This window comes from Tenrec ecaudatus, chromosome 8 (genome assembly GCF_050624435.1).
Source record: "Tenrec ecaudatus isolate mTenEca1 chromosome 8, mTenEca1.hap1, whole genome shotgun sequence".
Classification (NCBI taxonomy): Eukaryota; Metazoa; Chordata; class Mammalia; order Afrosoricida; family Tenrecidae; genus Tenrec; species Tenrec ecaudatus.
Genome location: NC_134537.1, coordinates 52,932,222 through 52,956,861, shown reverse-complemented (window position 1 = coordinate 52,956,861; position 24,640 = coordinate 52,932,222). Strand labels below are relative to the sequence as shown.

General features: G+C 44.5%; 1 protein-coding gene across 2 annotated transcripts in view; it reads left to right on the top strand.

The window, feature by feature from the left end:
• Nucleotides 1-24,017, top strand: part of EIPR1 (EARP complex and GARP complex interacting protein 1) — a 241,402-nt gene extending 217,385 nt beyond the window's left edge. For both annotated transcript variants that reach the window (XM_075555673.1, XM_075555672.1), the window contains 4 exons: nucleotides 9,054-9,190; nucleotides 12,581-12,748; nucleotides 14,989-15,141; nucleotides 23,429-24,017. In XM_075555673.1, the coding sequence (XP_075411788.1) occupies nucleotides 9,054-9,190; nucleotides 12,581-12,748; nucleotides 14,989-15,141; nucleotides 23,429-23,603 (633 nt within the window). In that variant the 3' untranslated portion in view covers nucleotides 23,604-24,017. The remainder of the gene's footprint in view (nucleotides 1-9,053; nucleotides 9,191-12,580; nucleotides 12,749-14,988; nucleotides 15,142-23,428) is intronic.
• The last annotated feature ends 623 nt before the right edge of the window (nucleotides 24,018-24,640 follow it).

Genomic DNA, 24,640 nt, shown 5'->3' with positions numbered 1-24,640 from the left:
TGTTAGATTGCCGCTTGCTTAAGTTCAAGCCTTTAAGACTCCGGATGCTATATCTTTTGATAGCTGGACACCATCAGCTTTCTTCATCACATTTGTTTATGCACCCATTTTGTCTTCAGCTATTGTGCAGGGAGGGTGAGCGTCATGAACGCCAGGTTGTTAGAACAAAGTGTTCTTGCATTGAGGCAGGGTTTGGGCAGAGACCCAAATTCTACTCACTACCTCAGTGTATTGCCATATAAATATATATGCATAAGCCGATACTTCTATTTTTATGAATTAATTATTTACATATGCACATACTTAAGTTTATACCATAGTTTTGTTTCCTCGATTTTTCCTCTGTTTTCTTTTACCTTCCTTCTGCCCCACCATCACACTCGCCTTCTGCCTCTTAGTACTTCCTCTCAGCTAGATTGCTGTTGCTCCAACGCCCCCACGGTCTCTAGGTCCTCGTTGTTGTTGATTTTAGTTCCATAGTTGTTCCCCTGTCTATGGCATCGTTTGCTCACCGCTCCCTCCCCCACCTCCTTCTCCCCCTACTTCCTCCAGGACCATTACTTTCTCCTCAAGCTTGCTGCCCATGTCTGTCTTACATCAGTAGGCAACCCGACAATATCAGAGACCAAATAAAAAGAAAACAAAAGCTTGATTGAAAAAGAAAAAGAAAAAAATCCTAAACATACATAACTCCAGGTCAGACTGGCCTTTCTGACTGTCTCCCCACTGGTGCTGGGGGAATTTCCGGGAGCTGCTCTTCAGGGACTCTGTGTCTTTTCTTTGCTCCTATTGCAGTGCTGTTCTGTTCCTTTCCCTTGTTATCTTGCCCTGCTGGGGGGAGCGGGGGGTGGGGGGTGTTCAGACTGCACTAACTCCCGGCCCTGAGTCCCAGTGTTGTCCTCTGTTGCGGTAGGCTCCAGGGCGTGGACAGCATTCCTCTTGGTGCCTCAGCAGCTCTGTGCAGGGACGTGGTCCTCCAGGCGTAGCAACTCTGTGCAGGGACGTGGTCCTCCAGGCTTGGTGTGCTGACATGGGGCCTAGACCATCCCTTTCTCTTTTCCCTTCTTGCTTTGTTTGTTTGCTTTTCAATGCAATGAATTCGAGTTTTGCTTTACACTTTTCTTTCACTCTTTTTACTTTTTAGAAAGAGAGACATTTGTTTTTGTTGGTTTCAATCCTTACAAGTTAGAATATCAGCTAATAAGTCACATATTTGGTCCCAACATACAACTGAAGTACACAAGAGCGACTTTAACGTCGGCACCTTGTGTTTATGGTTGAGAAGTCACCTTTAAACCCTTTCAAGAGCAGAAAGCCAGGAAACAGCTACAAGTGGTAACACTGAGGAGTATCCTGATACCTGAGCCACATTACAGATAGTATGCAAAAAGGTTTTCTGTATTAAAAATACTATGTATTTTTGAGAAGGATAGTTTTCCTTTGGCTTGAGTGAGTGTCAGGCAAGGAAAATTCAGCACAGAAGCAAGCCTGTCTTTAGTGGTTCAGCCATTTCCGGCACAGCGCTCAGCTCAGATGAGTAAGAAAATGTTGGAATTGGTGGACTTTTAAATGTTTATGTTATCGTATTAGCTGGGATGCATGGTAATTTGTGACACTGTACCAACTGTAAACATCAGTGTCTTCTGTCTCTCACCTTGGGAAGCAGCAGGCACAATCGGGGCCTAGAGGTTTGACTTCACAGCCTGGATTGCAAAGGGCGGCTCCCGTACCCTCCAGCCTGGGCCCTCTGCAAGCAGGAACGCAGGAGGGCGTGGCCCGAAGCCCCGAGGGATATGATATCAATTATTAATTGCAATCTTAGAAGTGCCCTTACCCCGGGTACTCTACACACGTTGGAGGCTTTCCTTTAGCACTTTGTTCCTCTGAACACATTTGGGGCCCAACATTTGCGGAGGTGGAAAACTGCAGGCGGGTATCAGGAAGGTCCCTGGTTTTTCAGGGACCCAGGCTTGTCCAGCATGACACTGCGACTGAACCCAACCATTTCTGTTTGCAGAAACACCACACACCACCTGACAGCAGAAGTCTCTCGTGGTGATTCTTCCACCTCCACCTGCCCAGCTCTGCCTGCAGTTTTTGACCAGGCGGCCAGTGCAGCTTGTCACTCGCATGCCCTGTATTGTCAGCTGTGTGACTCTCCTGCTGGAGAACACATTCAAATGCAGGGGCCCTTTCTGGGGGAAGGAGCTGCTTCAGGAGGGCCGGACCCCTCAGAACACATATTCTTTTTCTGAGAACCATCTAGAGCTGCCTTCCCCTTGCCCACATTAGATTTTTCAGCCGTGTCTGGATCTTGGCTTCCTTTGCTGTGACAGAAAAACTATTTTGATGTGGGTAAGCACGTTCAGTTATATGCATCGAATTTCTGGCCTTCGGTGTTCAGCTTTAATTGATGACACCAGGCCTCAGAATGTCTCGGGGAACAGGCAGCAGTTTTGATGGTAGGGGAGGAATCGGAATCTTCTTCTGAGCCCTCAAGCTGTCCTTGTTTTGCGAATTCTCTTTTGGGCAGGAAGCTCTTTCTTTGTTAGTTCTTTGTCGTTTCGTCCCTTGAGGCGCACTGTCTTGTACAGTTGGTGATGTGCCTGGTTCATGAGCAGATTCTGATGCCGGTTCAAACCTTCGAGTGACGAACTCTTCCTCCGGGTTCTCTGTGGAGCTCCACGTTCAGGGGGTGTATTAGGAAAGCTAACAGGTTACCACCAGTCAGGATCAGCAAACAGCAACAAGACAGTCATTGGTCTCTTCAGTCACCGGCCAAGTCTCTCTCTGGTCTCAGTCTGTGTCATGTGTTCTTTTGGCTTCAAGGGCCAGGAAGCTAGCCTCCCTGTCATTCTGTCCCACAGTGCCACATTCGAGTCAGTGGAGGACATAGGCCATAGCCTCAGCACTGCTCCTCGGAGTCTTCTAGTGTCTAGTATCCCTGAGGTACCTGGTCTTGTGGACCTCCATCCACCACTGCAGACAAGATCTTGAACGTGCTCCACCAAGGTGCTTAGCTTTTCCTCTTCCACTCTTTTGTGGACTCGCTCTTACAATCCCTTTCAGAGAAGTCCACAGTGGAGGGTGAGCACTGTCTGGTTCTTCTTGTCTCAGGGTCATGGAGGCTGGAGTTCCCATGGTCCATGAGTTCTTTGGATTAATTGTGTCCTTGATTTGCCCTGCTTTTCTTCAAATGGGAGAATAAATGCTTGTTGATTGGCTGCATCATTGACTGGTGATTCACTGAGTGATTCATTAACTTATTGTATCAAAGATCTAGAATGGTCTGTTGCTGACATTTAGAACACTTTATATGCACTGTGGATTTTGGAAGCAGATAGTGATTAGTTTTACTGATTTTTTTTTCAAAGAGTCCTTATGGAGTTAAAAATAACACAAATACATAGAGCTTTGAGTGGCAAAATAATTCTGTTGGGATTCAAGTTGAATTATTTTGTTCAAGATTGTGAATCTTTCTCTTTTGGAATGGTTCTATGCTACTCTTCCCACCCAGTTTGTTTGTCTAGCTCACTCACTTGGACCTTGTATGATTTGTCTTCAGAAAATATGTTTTTATTGTTATGAAGAACAACTTAATGGGTTTAATAGAAAATTAATTAGAACACCATATTTAATAGCTAGAAAAAGTATTTGAATCCTTTTAAGTTCTTGCTTGCTGGCCCTATGCATGTTTTAGCATGTTTGGTAGAATCAATGATTACATCTACAGAAATTGTGGTTGGCGACTACTCCCCTCCTTCCCGAGGGGCTGTCACAAAGATTTCCTGGTTCATGTCATCTTTGTGGAAATTAAAGCACTGAACCGAACCATACATGCAAAGGACTATATAAAGACACAAATGAGCTCACGTAGTATCCTAATAATACTCGTTTTAGAGCCATATTCAGTTTGTGAAATGAACTTGCTGATTCTCCTATTAAGGTAAGACTGTTGCAACATTGCCGTTGAAAAGATTTACTTTGCCCTTACCCCAAATTGGCTTCTGCTAAGTATGTTCTGTGGCTTATAGTGTGGGAGCCATTTCATTTTCCTCCATCATTTGACTTTTTCAAGTCTGGCTTTGTGATCACAGTTATGTCATTGGTCTCATGGTTACCTACATGCATGCTCTGCAGGATTAGCTCTTTGAATTGTACTTCAAAATCAAGCCTTCCGCTTGTGGAGTTGCGTGTGTTCACATTGTTTATGATTATCCATGCCATCTTCGTGTTTCGTGACACCTGACCCTCCCGTGTTACACTGAAAATAATTGCACCCTTGCAACGGGATTTTCCTATGCTGCGAATGTTACAAAAAGAAGAGCAAGTTGTAAAATCATATACAGTGGAATTGAAAGTATGGAAGGCACCTATTAACTTTTTATTAACAGTCCCATTACAACCAGGGCTTCTACCATACACATAATTCCCACAAAAAAAACTGCTGGGCTTTTTTTTTTTTTTAAATTACTTCATCTACTTTGGCATTGCTGATCGTTCCTGGGTGGGCCCCCTACCCAGGCTGAGTCAGTTGAAGTCTTTCTCCTGGAAAATCAATCTGCTCAGTCATGCATCGGCTGTCTCATTAGAAGGATGCGCAAAATATGTAATGCTTTCTCATTTCAGTGTATGGGCTAGTCTTGAACATACAGACGTATTACATTTGAAAAAACTCGAGTTGCATAATCATTATGCCTTGGGCTACTAATCACAAGATCAGCAGTTTGAAACCACCAGCTGCTCCATGGGAGAAAGATGAGGCACTCTATTCCCATAAAGAGTTACAGTCTCAGAAACCCACAGGGACAGTTCTACCCTGTTCTATAGGGTTGCTATGAGTTGAGTTGGAATTGACTCAATGGTAGCATGTTCTTTCTTTCTTTCTTTCTTCTTTCAGAGGTGAGCAGAGAGGAGGCGTTAGAGAGTGTCTTTGTGTTGTTTAAATCTCTGGTGCTAATGATTCTTACAATCCCCTTACATTTCAGACCCTAGTTTTCCTCAGGTGCTCCAGGGATTATTTTTATACACAACATTTCCCTGTTAGCTCCGGATAGTTCAATTTGGTTTCTGTGAGAAGCGTATGGGCAGCTGTGACCTGCTTCACATGTGCTGTAAGAGAGCCTGAGCAGATGCACAGACTAGAAGGACTGCTTGTCAAGGGGTGTCTCTTTGCACGTCACTGGCAATCTGCGCATCCGGTCTGTTTCCACAGTCGTATTCTAATTCGTGGCAGCCTGCCTGGGCTCCGAGCTCTGCCCCTCCACTGCCTCCACATGCAGCTGCCAAGTCCATCTTCCAAAAGCAGGACTCTGGCTGTGTGTCCCTGCCCCACTTAACAATCTTCAGTGGCTCCCCATCTCCTGCCAAAATATTAACTGCAAGCATTTCAACCTGATTTCCGTGACCGCAGCCTAACTGTCTATCTGAGTACTAATATTTTTAAACCAGGAGGGCTGTTTGCTATTCTTCATACATCTTGGCATGTTTCTGGTTTCTGCCTTCTGTCCTCAGCCACACTCCCTCCTGTTCTTTGCTTCTCAATAGCCTGCACATTCCCCAAGGCCTGTCTCCAGGATGCTTGCTCCCTGGAATCCTTCTTGTTTTTTCTTCCAGTTGAATACAGATCGCCTCTGAATCCCCACAGCATTTGGCCCTTCTCCACTTTGTATTCCAGTGACCTACTTCCCTTTGTGGCTGTTCACCAAAAAGGTTGCTGGTTCAAACCCACCAGCAGCTCCTGGGAGAAAGATCTGTCTATCTGTTTCTGTAAGGATGATACCTTTGGAACCCTGATGGGGCAGTTCTACTTTGTCCCACAGGATCACTTTGTGTCAGAATCAGCTCCGGAACAACAAGTTTGAAGGTTTTTTGCTGTCTATCATACAAGTGTAAAGCAATAAATATATTTTGAGTGAAATAGACATAGTCTTTTAACCTTTTTTAGAGAAAATATTCCAGTTATATGGTTTATAATGGTAGGACAAATTCATTTTTACTATGGTGATAAAAAGTATAATAGATCATTTACCAATTCAGCATGAAAAACCAATATTTTAATTTGGATACCATGAAACTAGCGCTCCCAGCCATCTCCTGAGAAGTAGTTTTGGTTTTCTACCACATGATAGGATTGTGGGGAGCTGAGTGGTGGGGTGGGTAGTAGGGCTGGGCACTGGGGAGTTGGGAGGATTAGCCATCAACAAGGGAAGGAGCTTGGCAGCAGCTGTTCGTCTGAAAGATCATCATGCTGAGAGTGATGCTGAGGCTTTCATAGACATCCTATGAAAGCCAGCCCTGAGGGCTCTAAGCCTAGATAGCTCTCCTGCTGCGGAACAGTAGAATCCATCGTTGCTTCTTGCTGTCAGGACTGGTATCTACAACATCTGGGTTAGAGTCGTGTTCAGATTCTCACAGCTGTGTATGGGGTGGCAGCTGGGTATCAAAATCTTTAGAGAGAATTGCCCCCTGGGATCCTGATTTACCCCTCCTCTGCAGTGATTCTTTCACTGCACACACACCCCTCCCCCCTTACTGGTAACCCATCATGCCTATTGAATCGTACGCAAACTATTATTCCAAGGCTATTGGATCGTACTCACCCCTATTGGACCGTACTCAAAACTATTGTTCCAGGGCTTATTTCTTTGAAATACTAAGAGCAAATGTGTAACAAAACGTGGATAATGCCGTGGGTTTGGTCACCTCCTGAAGCAGCCATAGGCCAGTGAGGCCAGGTTCAGAATCACTATGCTCCGAGCGCTGGCTTCCCAGAGACCTGGGACTTGGCCTTAGGCTGGCTCAGCGCTGAGGCAGATGGAACATTTCTCCCTGTGGGCAACAGGAGTGAGTTCCTAGTTGGTTGCTCTGTCCTCTCACAACCCCCCAGGAGTATTCTGTCTTGCATCTGTAGCAACACTTACCAGGTTGCTCTTTCATTTACCAATTTGTTCCTTCATCCTCAAATCTCTGGATCCTGACACTGTACCTGTTCTTCAGTGGACCCTTGAGGAATCTTATAAAGTGAATGAATAAGCCACCAGGTCTGTACAACCCAAAATGGCCACAGGTGCTACCACCTGCAATTTAAACTACTCAATAAAATCACCCCTTCTGGAATTTTTCTTTTCTTTTTTGGTGATCTATATTCTTTTTTCTTTCTTTTTAAAAAAAGATTATTTTATTGGGTCTCTTATTGCTCTTATACATCTATACATCAATTGTATCAAGCATATTTTTGTACATATGTTGCCATCATCATTTTCTAAACATTTACTTTCTATTTGAACCCTTGGTATCAGCTCCTCTTTTTCCCTCCCTCCCTCCCACCCTTGTGACCCCTTGATAAATTATAAATGATTACTATTTTTATATCTTACACTGACCGCTCTCTCCTTTCACCCATGTTTCTGTTGTTCATTCTCCAGTGGGGATGAGGGTCATGCTTTGATCATTGCAATCGGTTCCCCCTTCTTCCCCTCTTCACCCCACCTTCCTGCTCCCCTCCAGGTATCACTACTCTACTCCCATTTTTGTTCCTGGGGGCATTTCTATGACCTGGATTCCCTTTGTCGTGAGCTCTTATCTGTATCATTGTACGTACATACTAGGGTCTAGCCAAAACTGAAAGGCAGGACTAGGGTGATGATAGTGGAGGGGGGGTTAAGGAAGCCTCAAAGAACCAGAGGAATATTATGTGTTTCATCAGTGCTATACTGTGCCTGGGTTCCCTTCCCTGTGACCCTTCTGTGAAGGAATGTCCTATTGTCTACAGATGGGTTTTAGACCTCTGCTCTAACCCCTCCTTGTTCTCCACAATGTTTTCTTCTGTTTGTTTTGGGTCTTCTGAGGTCTATTACCTGATCCTGTCGACAACTCATGATCTCACAGGCGGGTGTGCTTCTTCCATGTGGGCTTGTTGCTTCTCTGCTAGATGGCCCCTTGTTCACCTTCAAGCCTTTCAGACCCCGGATGCTCTAGCTTTTGATAGCCAGGGCTCTGGAACTCTTTCATCAGACCTGGAACACATTTTGGAGCTGGGTAGATATGCGACCTCTTCAGTTTCCTCTAAAAAATGCCCAAAGAATATAAACTAACTAAAAAGTCCCTGCCATTGAGGTGATTCAGATTCATTTTAAGTGAAAATTAATTCATTGATTTTAGAGTGATGTATATTGGGAAGAATTTCACAACCCTCTCCAGAGATAATTGGAGTCATGATGTGATGGGGAACTTGGGACAGACAGGGCTGGGAAGGGGAGTATGGGAGTGGTAGAGAGTCCTGGAGCACCCTCAGTGTTCCCTTTACAAGTCTCCATGTTAATAATAGTCAAACCAAACATTGCAATCAAAATGTGAGCAAATGTGATATGCTTTGGGGCATAAACTCCCCAGCTGGCGGGTGGGTGGAATAGGTGGGGCACTAAGACAGCCTTCCTGCCGCCTCCCACCAGGGGCTCCTCACTCTCTTTCAGTCCCCCAGAGACACTTCCCAGTGGATCCAGGTGAAGTCTTCCTTAGTTAGCTCACTGGCCTATCGAGGTTTCATTAACCTCCTTGTGAAGTATTTCGAGATTTTCAAAATAAAGAGGGGGAAGGGGATGTGTATTTAAAATAATCTTGGATTAATTAAAATGTTTTTTCTTTCATATTTACATGTGGTCATGTATATTTTACTTACTTGTCCTTTGCCTTTCTTACCCAGACCAGCTGTTTGAGTTAGTGTGTGCACGTACGTGTGTGTTTTCTCGAGTTTGAGCAGACTATACCTAATCATGTACTTGCAAACAAGTCCTGTAAATAGGGAATATATTGATATTTTTTAATGTGATCAATTTTATGGGTTGTTGTTTTGCACCCCCCTCACTCCCCCTGATAAGGTTAAAATATTCTAGACTTTTACAAGGAGAAAATGAAAATAGATCTTACTAATTCTGTTTAGTAATTCTTTTCTTTAATATCCTATGAAGAGAGGGTATCTCTTGTATTTTCTGAAAAAGGGTTCAAATTTCTTGTCTTTTCTTCTTTTTTTTTTTTAATTACCAAATTCCAAGCTGGCCAGCTCAGCATCTCTGGAAGGAAAAGGGCAACTGAAGTTCACTTCAGGACGGTGGAGCCCACATCACAACTGCACCCAAGTTGCCACAGCAAATGACACCACCCTACGAGGGTGGGATACTCGGAGCATGAGGTCAGTGATGCCAGGGCCCCACTTTGAATGAGGAGCATGAACCCATGTTCTGGATTCTTCCTCCTTTTTCTCTTCCATTTCCTTTCTCTCTCATCAACCAAAGCCATGACTACAGAGGAGGTGATTTTAAGTCCAATGCACTAGGGGCACCTCGTTTGTTTCTCTGTCACTTTTGTAGAGCACCGTAAGTCTTATTTTGTTTCTTTACCCCAAATTAAACTAGCTTGTCCATCCCTGTGGAATCACTGTAGCTCAGTTGATTGTTTAATGTTCCATTGATATTCTTCAAGTGGGAGCAGTTTGCAATGAAATGAAGATCAATGTTTATGGGATACTATGTGAGCGAGATGATGACCATACGATGTTCTTAGTCTCCATGACTGACGACTAAAAGTTGGCAATCACAGTCCCCTTGATTCAATCTTTTGTAGGTAGTTGTCGTTGACAATTTCAGCTCCTCAAGATGCATGCCTATTGGGTAAGCATATTTTGTCATCTAAGTAATTATATGCAACAACCAACAGTTTTAATGGAACAAATAAGAGCAATTTTTTTCTGTTCCAGTTGTGAGTTTGATAAGCAAAGGAGTGATGGTGTGCATATCTGTTGTCATGGCAACAGAAGCCTGCGCAAGCTTTTTTAAGATACAGTTTATCCCCTCAGCACACCATAATTTATCACTAAGCTGAAAAGACGGATGTCTTGTAATAACCTGTGTTGCCTTTAAGGGTGGGGACACAACTTTAAATTTAGTTTCATAGCTCCTCTGAAAATTCAGGGACTAATAAATAATCAATTGCCATTTCCTCAGCTTGTGCATAGCTGAACAAAAGGTTTATTCAGTTTCATAAGCAGATGTCAAGAGCATGGACTTATACCATGATGAATATCCTGACCGAAGTCTCTCTCTTTCCTCATCTTACCGTTATCTGTACGGTGTCCGTTGTTCTTTAAAGGGACGGGAAGAATGTTAGGATCCAGTAGACAAGAAAGTCTTAAGACTAGCACCGCAGACCAAAGGAAGCAAGAAAGAAACCATGCCACTGATCGCTTTAGCCAGGCCTGCCTCCATTCACTCATCTTGTCCTGTGCTGTGTGTTTGTGATGGCAAGTTGACTTCCACTGGGAGCTGGAACTCAGGAAATGATTGATTGGTTCCTTGTCATCTACGAGGATTTCTCCTTTGCTAACAGCATTGGTCTTTATCTGTTCAGGATACATTTGTTTCCGTGATAATTTATTATGCTTTTATTAAATTCATCCCCACTAGAGCAAACACAAGTCTTTCAATAAATGCTTAGTGCATGTCTGGCTGTACAGCGAATTTCTTAGGAATTTACCAAATTTTTAATTTTACGCAGTTGCCTCTTGGACTTGGAAAAATCTTAGGATCTTTTTTAAAAAGTGGGATTTTTTTCTAGTACTTTTCAAGTACTACAAATGTGTAAGATAAAAACCATTGGTTCCAGATTAAATACTAGTTTAAAGATAGAAAATCCAATGTGGGGTAGAGGGAGTGGTAGAAATATATAGGAAAGGAATTGAGTTTATCCACCTTGTAGAACAGAGAAATGTAAGGTCACTTAATAATGGTCGTCAAATATGTGAAAGATAATTACATGGAACAAAGATGCCCAGCTGTGCACCTTCACCACTGAAACTGGAACAAGGGAAGAAACTGAATTACTTGGAAGAAAGATTTAAGTTTCGCCCAAGGGAGAGAAGTAGACATTGGCAGCGTGGCATTAGGCACATAAGGCAGCCCGGAAAGATGGTATTAGACCCCCACCCAAGCCAAGAGTAGACCAAGACTGATCCATGAGGTTACAGAGGCCTTTTTATTTACTTTCTAACCACCTGCAACCCCTGGCAGGTGACTTGCCCTTGAGTTTTGCATTCACCGGGTAAGTTGGCAGGTGCCCCGGGGTGGGTTCCGCCTCATAGCAACCCTGTGGACCACAGAAGGAAACACCGCCGGTCCTCCGCCCTCCTCACAGTCCTCCTTATGCCTGTCAGTGTGCCGTGCTGCACTGTGGAGGCTTGTGTGTCGCCGTGATGCTGGGAGCTATGTCACTGGTATTTCAGTGCCCGCAGGGCCACCCCAATGAACAGACTCCAGCAGAGCTTCCAGAAGGAGAACAGGCTACGAAGAAGGAATCGGCTGACCACTTCGAGGAATTAGCCTGGAAAAATTGTCAAATAGGAGGTCAGAGGTCATTGCAATCATCGAAATGGTCTGATCTCCAACCACAGAAGGAGCCGCCCAAGTTCTCTTTTGCATGCATTCATGTGCATACACACACACTGTATGAATATGACTGGGAAGGAATTTCACACCTCCCTCTGCCCGGTTCCCCATCTTGAGAATGATGTCTTCGAGAATGATGTCTTCGAATGTTGACATTCTGAGACAGCACAGAGAGATAAAGGACACATCCACCATAACAAACACCAAGACCACCAATTTTTTTTACCAGTTTTATTAACACTTCATCCACATGCCATACAATTCAATAATTCAATCATATGAAAGAGTTGTATAATTGTCACAATATTCAATTCTAGAACTATTTTTCTTCTTTGTACTCATTGTTATTCATATAATTTTTTTCCAATTGTGGCAAAACTATACACAATAAAACATTGCCCAATTCTGCGACTTCTACTTGTATAATTCAATGCCGTTGATTATCATCTTCATGTTACACAGCTGTTATTGATGGCCTTTTCCAAATTATTCCACACCATGGACAAAACCTCAGTGCCTCCTGAGCAACACCACTTTTCCCCACCCTACACACACCCACCTCTGTTTCCCCGACTTCATCCTGTTCTATGTACACAGACGGTTCCTGTATCATTTTCCCTTCCTGTTCTATATGTAATCTCCCCATACCAAAACAACTCTTCTCTTTTCTTACCATAGCCTTCCAAAATTTGGTCAGGTGTCCTACCCAAAAGCTATCTCAGCTTCTCCATGACCGTCACATTCCCCCTGGCACACACTCATTCTCAGGGTGCCCAGTCACATTCTTGACAGCTGGAAACTGATATCAGTTCCACAACTTGCTCAGGGGATCACAAATACATTTCTGGAAAAACAGGTAGCATGCCTTCCAGTCACGGTAGCCGCTCACATGAAGGCCGCCAGGCACAGCTGGCATCCGTGGTGCCTGGTGCCCAGCCTCCCTGTGAGGGGCAAAGACTCTCCCTGGAAGCCGGGAGTACCCAGCTGGGATTTCCCCCAGCTCAGCTGTCAGCGTGAGAATCACTGATATTGCCAGAGCTGGTGGTTAAAGAGGTTGCTAGGGAGCCAGTGCCTAGCTACAGAGTCCAGGGGCTTCCCTACTCCGGCTAACCCTTTCATCCGCTCTTCTTTCCTTCCCTTAGCCAGATATACTGCATAGAAAATGCCCACGGACAGCTGGTACGAGACCTCGACTTTAATCCCAATAAACAGTACTACTTAGCAAGCTGTGGCGATGACTGCAAGGTGAAGTTCTGGGACACTAGAAATGTCACTGAGCCTGTGAAGACCCTGGAGGAGCATTCCCACTGGTAGAGTGACTCCTTTGCATGCTGGGTTAGAGGGAAGGGGGATTGCGTGATACATTTTGCGAATTACCTTTTGAAAGGCACAGTCTAGCTTTGTTTGGCTGTGCATCCATCAGTCAACCGGTTTTCTTTTTCTTAAAGAAACACTAATTCCAATTCCGGTGTCTGATTTATAAACAGAAATAGGAGAGAAACGTCAGATTTTGTTTTCTACTGAAAAAGTGCTGGTTGAGTGTGCAAAATAAATGTGCACAGATGTTCTCAGCAGCATTGTGTGCGGTGCAGGAAAACTGGAAATGGCCCAAATGCCCATCACTGGGGGATTGCTTAAATAAATTAAGTGACATCCATTCAGTGGAGATTATGCAGCTGTCAAAAGGAATGAGGAAGATCTGTATCTGCGTGGACATGGAAAGATGCCCACGATCTTCATTCTTTCTAAATATTACTGGGATGTTTACCATATGCTGGCTCTTGCAAAGCAAGTGAAGGAATAATCCATTTGTAGAACAATGTGTGTAGTAGGGATCCATTTTTTAATGAAAATGTGTGTGTGTGTGCACGCGCGCGCACACAGACCCACACCCACTCCCCAGAATGCATAGGAAATCTGGAAGAGCAAGAGCCAAATGGGTCAGCAACCTGAGGCAAGGAGGGGCAGATTACAGCAGACCTTACTGGTCTATGTGTTTGAATTTTTCTTCAAAATCTATATTGCTTTTGCAATCAGAAAAAAGAAACCAACCCAAGGTAATTAATTGGGAAAAACCCATACATCAGTGCCCAGTTTCAACGAGCAAATGAATTGCTGTCATTGACTGTGAGCTGTATAGAAGTGGTGAACTGTTCCCCTCAGCTACTCCGGAGAGTGCCCTTCCATGCGCTGCGTTTGCACGCACTGTGCCCTGGCTCTCTGTGGCCCTGGCACCGATTTTGAGGCAGAAGCTGACCAGCCCCCTGGGCATATGTGTGTGTAAGAAAGCAAGCTGGAGTGTGATGATAAGAGCTGAAGGAATAATCCCAGGAAGACCTGTCTCTGCTCGTTTGTCTTAGGACCTATGGCAGCTGTTCATTGGGAAGTTGTCATGAGATTTTGTTTAATATAGCAGGTTAGCTTTAATCCATATTTTGCTTTGGGGGGAGTTTTTGTTTTTTAGAATCTGAGAAAGCTTGTCTGGAATATTGAGCAATAAGCCTCCTTTTTCCTCTGAGGGCTTATTCTAACATTTAGTCTTTTCTGTCTCTGTTGGTTAAGATTTAAGGTAATATTTTAGAAAAATATACACTAAACTTAACCCTCTACTGGCAGTTACCTCGAGTCAGTCTATGTAATTTTGGGTTGATCCTACAAAGCCAAGCGTTTTCTTGTACCCCATCAAAGACGGATCCTCAGATGAACTTGACAATGCAGTTTTAAAAGTACAGACATCATTTTTTAAATAAATCATTTTACTGGGGGCTTATGTACCCAGTGTGTCTTCAGCAATTGTTGGGAAGGTGGGCATCACCAGTGCCACATATTAGAGCCAAGTGTTCTTGTGTTGAGGGAAAACTTAAGTAGAGAGCCTAAGTCCGTCCACTACCTCAATATATTGCCATATAAATATTTGTACATAGGCCAGTCCCCCAATTTTTATGTAGTAATATATTTCCATATGTGCATGCCTATGTTTGTATCTATAAAAATAGTTTTCCTTCCTAGTTCTTGCCTCTATTTCCTTTTGTCTTCCTCTTGCCCCACTATCACACTCACCCTCCTTTGCCTCTTAGTAATTCCTCTCGCCTAGTTTATAGGTGCTCCAACACCACCGGGAACTCTGTACCCACCTTGCCTTGGATTTTAGATTACTAGTTGTTCCCCTGTCCATGATGTTCTGTGCTCACCACTCCCTCCCCCCTGCCTCCTCTTCCCCAATAAAATGATTTATTTTGTTTTAAAGTACAAAGAATAAATCACGTAGCTGACAATGCTCTGATAAAGTCGAAGAATAATGCTAGGGAGAGGCCAATCAAGAAGCGAGATGGAACTATCTTACACAGTTTTAGTGTTGTCAGGTGTAATTTAATATTTTTTACTGACACTTAAAACTCTTATAACATAATTTAGGTTTGTGTACCTCATTTACTGTTCTTATTTAAGTATTAACTGCCTGAGTTAATAAAGTTTTTCAATATAAATTAAAGTACAGGCATCAGATTGTCACTGAAGCGGCAGCAGCGTAAACTCCGATTTTGCTTCGCAGGGTGTGGAACGTTCGTTACAACCACTCTCATGACCAGCTGGTGCTCACAGGCAGCAGTGACAGCAGAGTCATCCTCTCGAACATGGTGTCCATTTCCTCCGAGCCTTTCGGCCATTTGGTGGACGAAGATGACCTCAGTGATCAGGAAGAGAAGTAAGAACAAGCAACTCTTCCAATGTCGGAGTGATTCTTAAAGACCCGAGAATACACTTTCCTTTTCTCACAAAGAATAGCTTTATCCAGGCCATTTATCTGAAAAGTATTTATCCAAAAAGAGTTGTGGGAACAGGTCCGGCCCTCAGGGGAGTGAGGTAGACAGAGTCACGGACCAACGTGTGCACACAGACTCCTGAGGGCAGGCTCTGAGGGCGCAGATCGAATTTATTGTTGTCTTTCCGCAGTTTATGTAGGGCGCAGCAGCCAATCAAATGTTGCCGCGCTTACTTCCTTGGTCTAAAACATATCCTAAGGTTCTGAAATTGCGCTAATGAGGAAGAGGCAGCAGGCGTTGGCGGGGGGCTTGCGCAATGAGGAGTGCGGGAGCTGACTGAGCGTGTTCTCGGAGCCATTGTACAGAGAGACGGACGCTGTGCCACTTCTCAGGCCCGCTCCAGAAGGCTGAGCAGCATCCTGCGCTTTCGACACCGTTCCTCCTTTATGCATTTCAGCTCCACAGCCATTAACCCCACAAAAAACGTGTTCCTTAAGGTTGACATTCCCGCCCTCACTGCAATTATGATTGGCGGTTCTCCAGGTCTGATCATTGGCTCCAGTCATGGGGAAGATGTGAAGACTGTTGGGGCCGCAAACTGAACTTAAACCGTAGTGAGAGCCCACATCCATTGATTCTCACAGTCATCCCTGTGAGGTGGCCACACTGGTGTCCTCATTGTAGTACGGGTAGCATGTGAAACTCAGTATTATTGAGTAATTTGCTCAGAGACACTTGACTAGTAAGTGGCAGGGCTGGGATGTGAGCCCAGGCAATTCACTCCCAAATCTGAGTCCATTTGCCTGTGCTACTTTGTTTCTAGACCAAGGTGGGGAACCTTTTTGCATTCAAGAGACATTTGGATATTTATAACATCATTCTTGGGACCTACTGATCAAACACTGGATTAACTAACCCCTTATGTGATGGCTGGAAATGCTGCTCGTTGGTTGGGCACGTGATGATTTCACGTGATGATTTCACACTGATGATTTCAGGGCCTCGGACGGCCCAAGGCTGGACCTCCCGATCCCTGCCCCAGACAGGCTGTGAAAAGCACCAAACCACATGCATGTTTTAATAGCATCACCATCATGACTGTATATTGTTCAAAAACACTCTCCTGTGCCCAATCTCAGTAGCATCTATGATTAGAAGGTAACTCTGGAAATATCATCTTCACTCTGTTAGACTGGGTTCTCTAGAGAAACAAAACCAGGACACTAATAATTATATATATATATATATACATATATATATTTATATTTATATAGATAGGTAGATAGATAGATAACATAAGAAATAAACAGTTGATTAATCTATAAAGCAGTACAAATGGCTCAGTGTAACTCACTGACCCAGCTAGTATACCGGCAGTCCTTCAAGTCTTGAGCGCCGCGGGGTAGTCCTCCGTGGAGCAATTCCGGCTATCCGGCCACAGGCAGCAAGCGGCAAGCAGGTCACCAATAGTGAGCCAGATGACAGTATCTGACTGTCCCCAGCTCAACAGATGTAAATTCCAGTAGTGTCGCAAAGCAGGTCTTGAAGGAACCTCAAGTTACAGCGACACAGTCCACAGGTTAGGTGTCCCACAGGTAGTGTAGCTTGCAAATTGAGACACAGAAGAAGCGAGGCAGCTTCACACTGGTCCGATGATCAAAGAGCGAGAGAGAGAAAGGCGAGGCTCGCCGAGCTATTTATCTCTCTGCCCTTCAACTAATCTCACACGTGTTCATTGGCCGTGTTGGCCAAACAAACCTACCTATCATAATCCACCCCTTGGCAACTTGGCACCTGTGCATATTCTTTAGCCATATGTAATTTCCAGACATTAATGAAGTCACACTTAGACTTAACATCAAACATCTATTATACTATAACTGAAAACACACCGAGTCCAATTTTATCTGATATACATGAACAAAGATATTCAATAAGCACATATAAAGAAAATACACTAACAATCACAAACCTCACTTTTGCAATTGATCACGTGGTCATAACTGATAGGTAGAACTATCTTCTTCTACTTCCCATTCTGTATTACCTTTGCCCTCAGCAAGCACCTCAGCTGGCTGCAGTATTTTACCTGGCGGGGTGACTCAGACCTTCATTCTGAGGCATCTGGGTCATTAGATGTCCTGTTAGGATTGGGTTGCTGTAATTTACCATTTACTTTAATCACAGAACATGGTAGCACTAACAGTCAGCCTATGGGATCTCCTGGATTCCAGACATATTCTTCTTTGCCTCCATTATGTAGCAGCAGTCCAATTTCTCCTTGGGAACAGGACCAATCACACCACTCAGTACAGTGACACCCTTTCTGACCTGTTGATCCAAAGGCATGAGAAGCCCACAGTGACCAGGGGGCATTCTCAGCTGCCAGTTCAGTGGAATCCGTGCTGTGTTTCCAGGTGGGAGAGTTCCTTCCTTCAGGACCAGGACCTCCAGACCTGAAGCACATGGGGTTGCTGGGACAGGAAGCAAAAATGCTGCGAGTGGATCACTAGGAGTAATAGTGAGTGGTGCCACTCCAGCTTCCACCCCTCAGTTCCTGGATCTATGAATTCTGGCTATTGGAGACACAGCACCATGTATTGGCCGCTGGTTTAGGGCGTATACAGCTTCCTGGAGAACATTGCCCCAGCCCCGCAAGTTGTTGCCACCTAGTTGGCATAGCAATTGTGTCTTTAGGAGCCCATTCCATCGTTCTATCAAGCCAGCATTTGCTGTGAAGTGAGTTCCTTGATCTGAAGCAATGCTATGTGGGATGCCATGCTGGTGGATGAGGCATTCTGTAGGTCCACGAATGGTAGTTTTGGCAGAAGCATCGCGTGCAGGGAAGGCAAATCCATATCCAGAGTAGGTGTCTATTCCAGTAAGAACAAAACGCTGCCACCTCCATGATGGAAGTGGTCCTATGTAATCAACCTGCCACCAAGTTGCTGGTTGATCTCCCCGAGGAATGGTCCCATATCTTGGACTTAATGTTGGTTTCTGTTGCTGGTAAATGGGACACTCAGCAGTGGCAGTGGCCAAGTCAGCCTTGGTGAGTGGAAGTCCATGTTGCTGTGCCCATGCATAACCTCCATCCCTGCCGCCATGTCCACTTTGTTCATGTGCCCATTGGGCGATAACAGGAGTGGCAGAGGAAAGAGGAGGACCAGTCTCCACAGCACGTATCATCTTATCCACTTAATTGTTAAAGTCCTCCTCTTCAGAGGTAACCCTTTGGGGAGCGTTCACATTAGATAAGATTACGCGCCAACTAGGTGACAACATGCGGGTTTGGGGCAATGTTCTCCAGGAAGCTGTCTACGCTCTTAACCAGTGGCCGGTATATAGTGCTGTGTCTCCAATAGCCAGAATTCATGGGTTCAGGAACCAAGGGGCGGAAGCTTGGGAACCAGGGCTCCCTGAGGCACATGGGAATTCAAGGACTTAGGCAAGTCACTCTCCTAGTTATTAATAGAGCAGGGGTGTACCCTGATCTCTGGGCTCTTGTCGAGGGCTCTGGCTGTAACCGGAAAGAGGACTGATTGCCAGTAATTGTGCGATTTTACTTGCTTCTCTACCCAGGCAGGAACAATGCAGAGAAAGTCCTGTTTCCTTTAGTTAAAAATAAATTGGTACTGTGTCTGTTTTGACTCATTGGCAACCAAATGTGAATCAGAATAAAACCGTGTGCCCCAAGGGGTATTGATAGCTGATTTTTATCAAGTGGATTACCAAGTCTTTCTTTGGAGGCATTTCTGGGTGGACTCAAACCTCCAACCTTGCCGTTGGCAGTTGATTAAGTTAACTGTTTGCACCACCTTTGTCAACAATAAACCACAACCAACAGCACAACTTGGTGCTGCCAAGTCAATTCTGACCCACAGTGATTCCTCAGTAGAACTGTCCCAATAGGCACATGAACATAGTAGGCACATGAACATAGTAGGCATGTGAACATAGTAGGCACGTGACCATAGTAGGCACATGACATAGTAGAACTGTCCCAGGCTGTAATCTTTACAAGAGGAGCCACTGTACGTTCCTCCTATGTAGTGGCTGGTGGGTTTGAACTGCTAGCTCTTCAGTTAGCAGCTGGACACTTGAGCCACTGCTCCCCCAGAGCTCCTGCCCACAGCAGGACATATTAAAAGGAGACATTTCTCTTAAGTAAATTTGCTCTCACGTGTGGCAAGTGAGTGGGTATGTTTCAGGTCTAATTACAGAGAATTCAAACTCTCATGATTCCAGGAGGATTTGCTGGAGTGAAATCCGGTTTAACTGAATAGTGTGAGCCCTTCAAAATACAATAGGACTTTATCATTCTCTTTGGAGATTCCAAAATTCTTTCCCTACCTATCTGAGTGTACTGTAAAATTGCTTTGTAAGGAATTTTCCATTTGGAACTTTACAATGGTAATTTACTAATTTGTTTGCCCCTGACCTTAGTTGTTTTTCTGTTCCAATACATAGAAACATATGTCAATCCAAGAAAAGTATTCAAACTTAATTACAGTGGTTTTAGCCTAACAATCTACCATTCTGTGCCTTCTTTGCAGTCATCTCCACTCCTAGTGCAAACAGGTGCTCTTAGGTTACTCTGGCTGTCAGGTCTCTATTACATGAGAAACCCGATCACTCCCTTAAGTGGAACCTATGTGACTAACTGGTGCACTGTCCTCCATGCAGGGGGTTTCGGAGCAGCTGTGTTAGGGAGGAGTGAGGCCCTATCTGGCTGTCAGACATGTCTGGGCATGACTGTACTAAGGGTTTCTCAGCCATCTTGACCCACGTTTCCTGCTTCCATTGTTTGTCTACATACACAGGGTACCCCTCCCGCCCAAAGAGGAATTTTTCCCCCAAAGCTATGTATGTATTTAAAATTTTATTGGAAAACAACCTTATCACCTTTAAAGTACTCTCCATTACACTTAATACATTTGTCAAATCTGCAATTCCATTCTTGGAAACAGATTTTGAACTCATGTGTTTGGATGGCTGATAGCACCTCCTTTGTTTTTTTTCTTCCCCTCTTCTACATCATCAAATTGCTGCCCTTTCATGCCCCTTTCCATTCACAGAAACAAAAAGATGTCGCATGGAAGGTTGCGTGAGTGAGATGTGTAGGGCAAGAGAGGCATGCTTTTGAGGGGGAAGGGGGGGGCAAAAGCAGGTGAACTGAGACGGCTGTGTGAGCAGGCACATTGTAGTGGCAAAACCACAAATCAGGCCTTTTTTGTCCCACACTGTTACACAATCTTTTCGTAAACTCTAAATAGAAAGCTTGATTAACAGCCTGACCTGGTGGAACAAACTCCAAATGAACAACAAGTTGACATTTTCATCCTCTCGCAAAGTTGATGGATGTCCAGAATGAGGTTTGTTATCGATCAATATTTCACCTGTGTTTAAACGAGAAAACCACTCATACACTTAAGTTTTTCCCATAGTGCTGTCCTTGTAAGCTGTGTTCAATATTACAATAGTTTCTGCGGTATTTTTCCTGAGCAGGAAACAAGAGTTCACAGCCAAATGCTGTTCTCTTAAATCAGCCATCACAAAAACAATGAGGTTCAATCGAAACTGCTTTTACAAAATAATTCATTGTAACCAGAGAGAACCTTCCCAGATGATGCCACTGGGTGCACTAATTCAGAGCGAGTCGCTCGATGCTTGCTTAGCATGAAAAATGCATACTGAACAAAATGCGTACTACGTAAACTCAGCTCAGCCCAGCAAAATTCTGATTTGGGGAGGGGGGTACTCCCTCATATTTTATGAAGTTCAGAAAAAAAGGAAACACCTTGCAAAGTTTTATATGCATTGATGCATCTGCTGACTGGATGATAGGTCCATTTATTGGGAAGATCAGAAGTTGGTGGAGGGTCCCTTTATCAGAACACAAAGTTGAATCCTAATACATGCCTTGAAGAGCTTATTGCCTTGTTGGAGAGATAAAACATTCTTCTGCTAAGAAATTCAAATACACATGTATTACAATTCGTGAGAAGAAATATTTTGTAAAATGGGAAGTCAGGTGCAGATGAAACAAGCAAACCAAAAAGCCCATTCCACTCCAGGAGCATGTCTCCTTTAGGCCAGGTAGGAGAGGGTTATATGCCTCACTTTCAAATACTGATGTGCTGAGACAGTCTATGATTCCTAAATGATTTACAGATAAAACAGAGATATGTGCTGCCTCTACTGGTAGGATTCCTAGAGAAGGTAAATGTCACCCAGGGAAGGTGAAGGTGGAAAAGCACCTGTGAAAGGCCAGTGCTGGACCCAAGCGGGCTGTGTCCTCCCTCTCACCCTCACCCTCAAGCACAGAACATCCTCTCTGTGGCTGTGGGAGTTCCTGGTTCTAAGACCAGACCAAGCTCTGCATCAACTCTTCCCCTTCTCTAGTCCTGAGCAGACTCTTCAGGTTCCTGGGGTCTCAGACTCATTTGCACAAAGAATGTGAGCTAGCGGATCTCTGAGGTCCTTTCTGCTCAAAAGTCATAAGGTTTTGAAATCCTTTTGAAAATTCAAGCATCAAAGCCCACATGGAAGAAACACACCAGCTTGGCTAACCACGAGGTGTAGAAGGGACCAGTTATCAGACATCAAAGAACTAAAAATCATATCATTGGTTGCCCACCTTCCTGAAATGATCACTGAAGACAAACGTGTGCATAAGCAAATGTGGTGAAGAAAGCTAATGGTGCCCAGCTATCAAAAGATATAGCGTCTGGGGTCTTAAAGGCTCGAAGATAAACAAGTGGCCATCTAGTTCAGAAGCAACAAAGCCCACATGGAAGAAGCACACCAGCCAGTGTGACCTTGAATTGTTGAAGGGATCAGGTATCAAGCATCAAGGAACAAAAAATCATATCATTGAAAATGTGGGTGAGTGCAGAGTGAAGACTCAAAGCCCACTGGTAGCCAGCCGGACACCCCTTACTAAAGGGTTGTGGGGAGGAGATGAGCCAGTCAGGGTGCAGAGTTGCAACGATGAAACATAGAAGTTTCTTCTAGTTCTTAAATGCTTCCTCCCCCCCCCCACCCCCACTCCTTCAGGACCAGTGGTGAGAGTGGCGATGCCTGGAAGGTGGAGAGAATGTGGGGTAGAAAGGGGAAACTGACTACAAGAATCTATGTATAGCCTCCTCCCTGAGGGAGGGACAGCAGAGAAGAAGGCAGGGGGAGACATCGGACAGTGTAACGTATGACAAAATAATAATAATATATGAATGATGAAGGGTTCATGAGGGAGGGGGGAGTGGGGAAGGAGGGGGAAATGAGCAGCAGATATTAAGGGCTCAAGTAGAAGGCAAATGTTTTGAGAATGGGGATGGCAACAAATATACATATGTTCTTGACACAATGGATGTATGTATGGATTGTGATAAGAATTGTATGAGCCCCCAATAAAATGATTAAACAATTAACAACAACAAAAAAGAAAATTCAGGCACAGTGAAATTGCCCCTCCAATCACTTTCCCTGAATCATTATGACCAGACAAGCCAAGTGTTCTTAGACCCAAACTTAATTGACCTACTGTTCCCTTCTCTGTGGGGGTAGGGGGGAGGGCGGAAGTAGTCAGGGCCCTTTTGGCAATTAAAAACTTGTCCAAAAGCTGATTATCCAGGATAAAATATAGGTACATGCTTTTTCAGCCCCCGGGATCATTTCAGTACCCCCAGGGAGCGCTAGCACCCACCTTGGGAAACTGGTCCAGCGGTTCTCAACCTCTGGGTCCGCGCCCCCTTTGGGGGTCCAAAGACCCTTTCACAGGGGTCATCCAATTCATAAAAGTAATAAAATTACAGTTATGAAGTAGCAACAAAAATAATTTTATGGTCGGGAGGTCACCAAACCATGAGGAGTTGTATTAAAGTGTCGCAGCATTAGGAAGATTGGGAACCATTAGACAGTAACATGATTTTCATAAACCGCTGAGGAAGGCCCCGTTTCTTCATGGCTGTAGTGAAAGTTTCTGTGCTTTTACTTGAATGACTTTTATTGGACCTCAGTCTAGGTTGCTGTAATTAGTCCCATCGTGCAGATGAGAAAGCTGAGGCTCTTCAGTCAAGAGATCTCATGTCCTTCGTGCCACCTATCCCTGCCCTATTTTGTGGGAAGCCACAGTAACGACCTTCCCCCCAAGCAGCTGCACTCTGTGGTGGCAATGCCCTTGTTGGTGTGTGCCTGCCTGTTAATGTCTGTGTGTCGGTTGACTTCTAGGAATAAGGAGCCGCTCCAGGACAGCGTCATCGCAACCTATGAAGAGCACGAAGACAGTGTGTACGCCGTGGACTGGTCGTCTGCGGACCCGTGGCTGTTCGCCTCCTTAAGTTATGATGGAAGACTTGTCGTTAACAGAGTTCCCAGAGCACTGAAATATCACATATTGCTCTAATGTGTTTGGATGGCATTCCTGATTTATCCTCTTGACAGCTTCTCGAAATTTTGCAGCTATTTGGAGGTAATTAGTTTCCCAAATAGATCCCTCTCTGGGAGAACCAATATTACCTTTTTGTTTAATGCAAGCATTTTTGAATAGAAATAAAGCTTCGGCTGATTGTATAAACTGACACCTTAAAACAACGTTTTCTCCATCAAAGATGGAAAATGGTAACTTTCGAACCGTGCTGGGAATATCCCTTTGCCCCCTCCTGCCCTTTCCTGCATAAATCAGGACCTGCCAGCCACCTCAGGGTTATCCTTCCTGGTGGAGCATGGGGAGGGTTTCACCTGTAAGAAAACTTTCTGATTCTGTAACATTAACTCATCATTGCCTTGAGAGTAAAGAGGAAATAAAATGACTAAGGCCATGCTGCTCAGGGTCCTGGATTATTCATTCTGTAAGGACACCCTGCCGTTCTACCCGGGACTTTGTTCATGTTTCTGTCCCAGCCAGAAACATGGAAGGTTATTGAAAGCGCGTGCCCCTCCGAGCCGCCTCACTCGTCTCCGAGCTCAGAACTTCCAGAGTAAGCTTTGCTGGCTGTGGCTGGGCTGGCACTGCCCTGTGTCCCCAGGCTCACCCCACTGTCCATGCTCTCTGGCGCGGCAGCTGGGCGGAGAGTCTGGGGACTCTAGGAATGTATTAGTGATGAACTTTGCATTTCCTCTTGTTATTAAGTTTCCTGTTCAGCCTTTGGGCCTGCTCTAATCTCTTTGTGTATCATTCTGTATTGTGTCTCGTGCATTATGCTGATGGCATTGTAAATGTGGCTCTTTATCATTCCAGGAAGTAATGATATGCTCCCGGTTTTTCAGTCTGTTGGGTATTACCCAGCATACCCCTAAACTCATTGAAATTCAACATAATCTGCTATCATCCCATCATTCCTAGATAATCACAAAGCACTGATCATGCACCCTTCTCTGGGGCCGAGTGTGGAGAGTCTGCTTTGTCTGCTGCTGCTCAGAGCAGCAGCCCAGCAGAGTGCA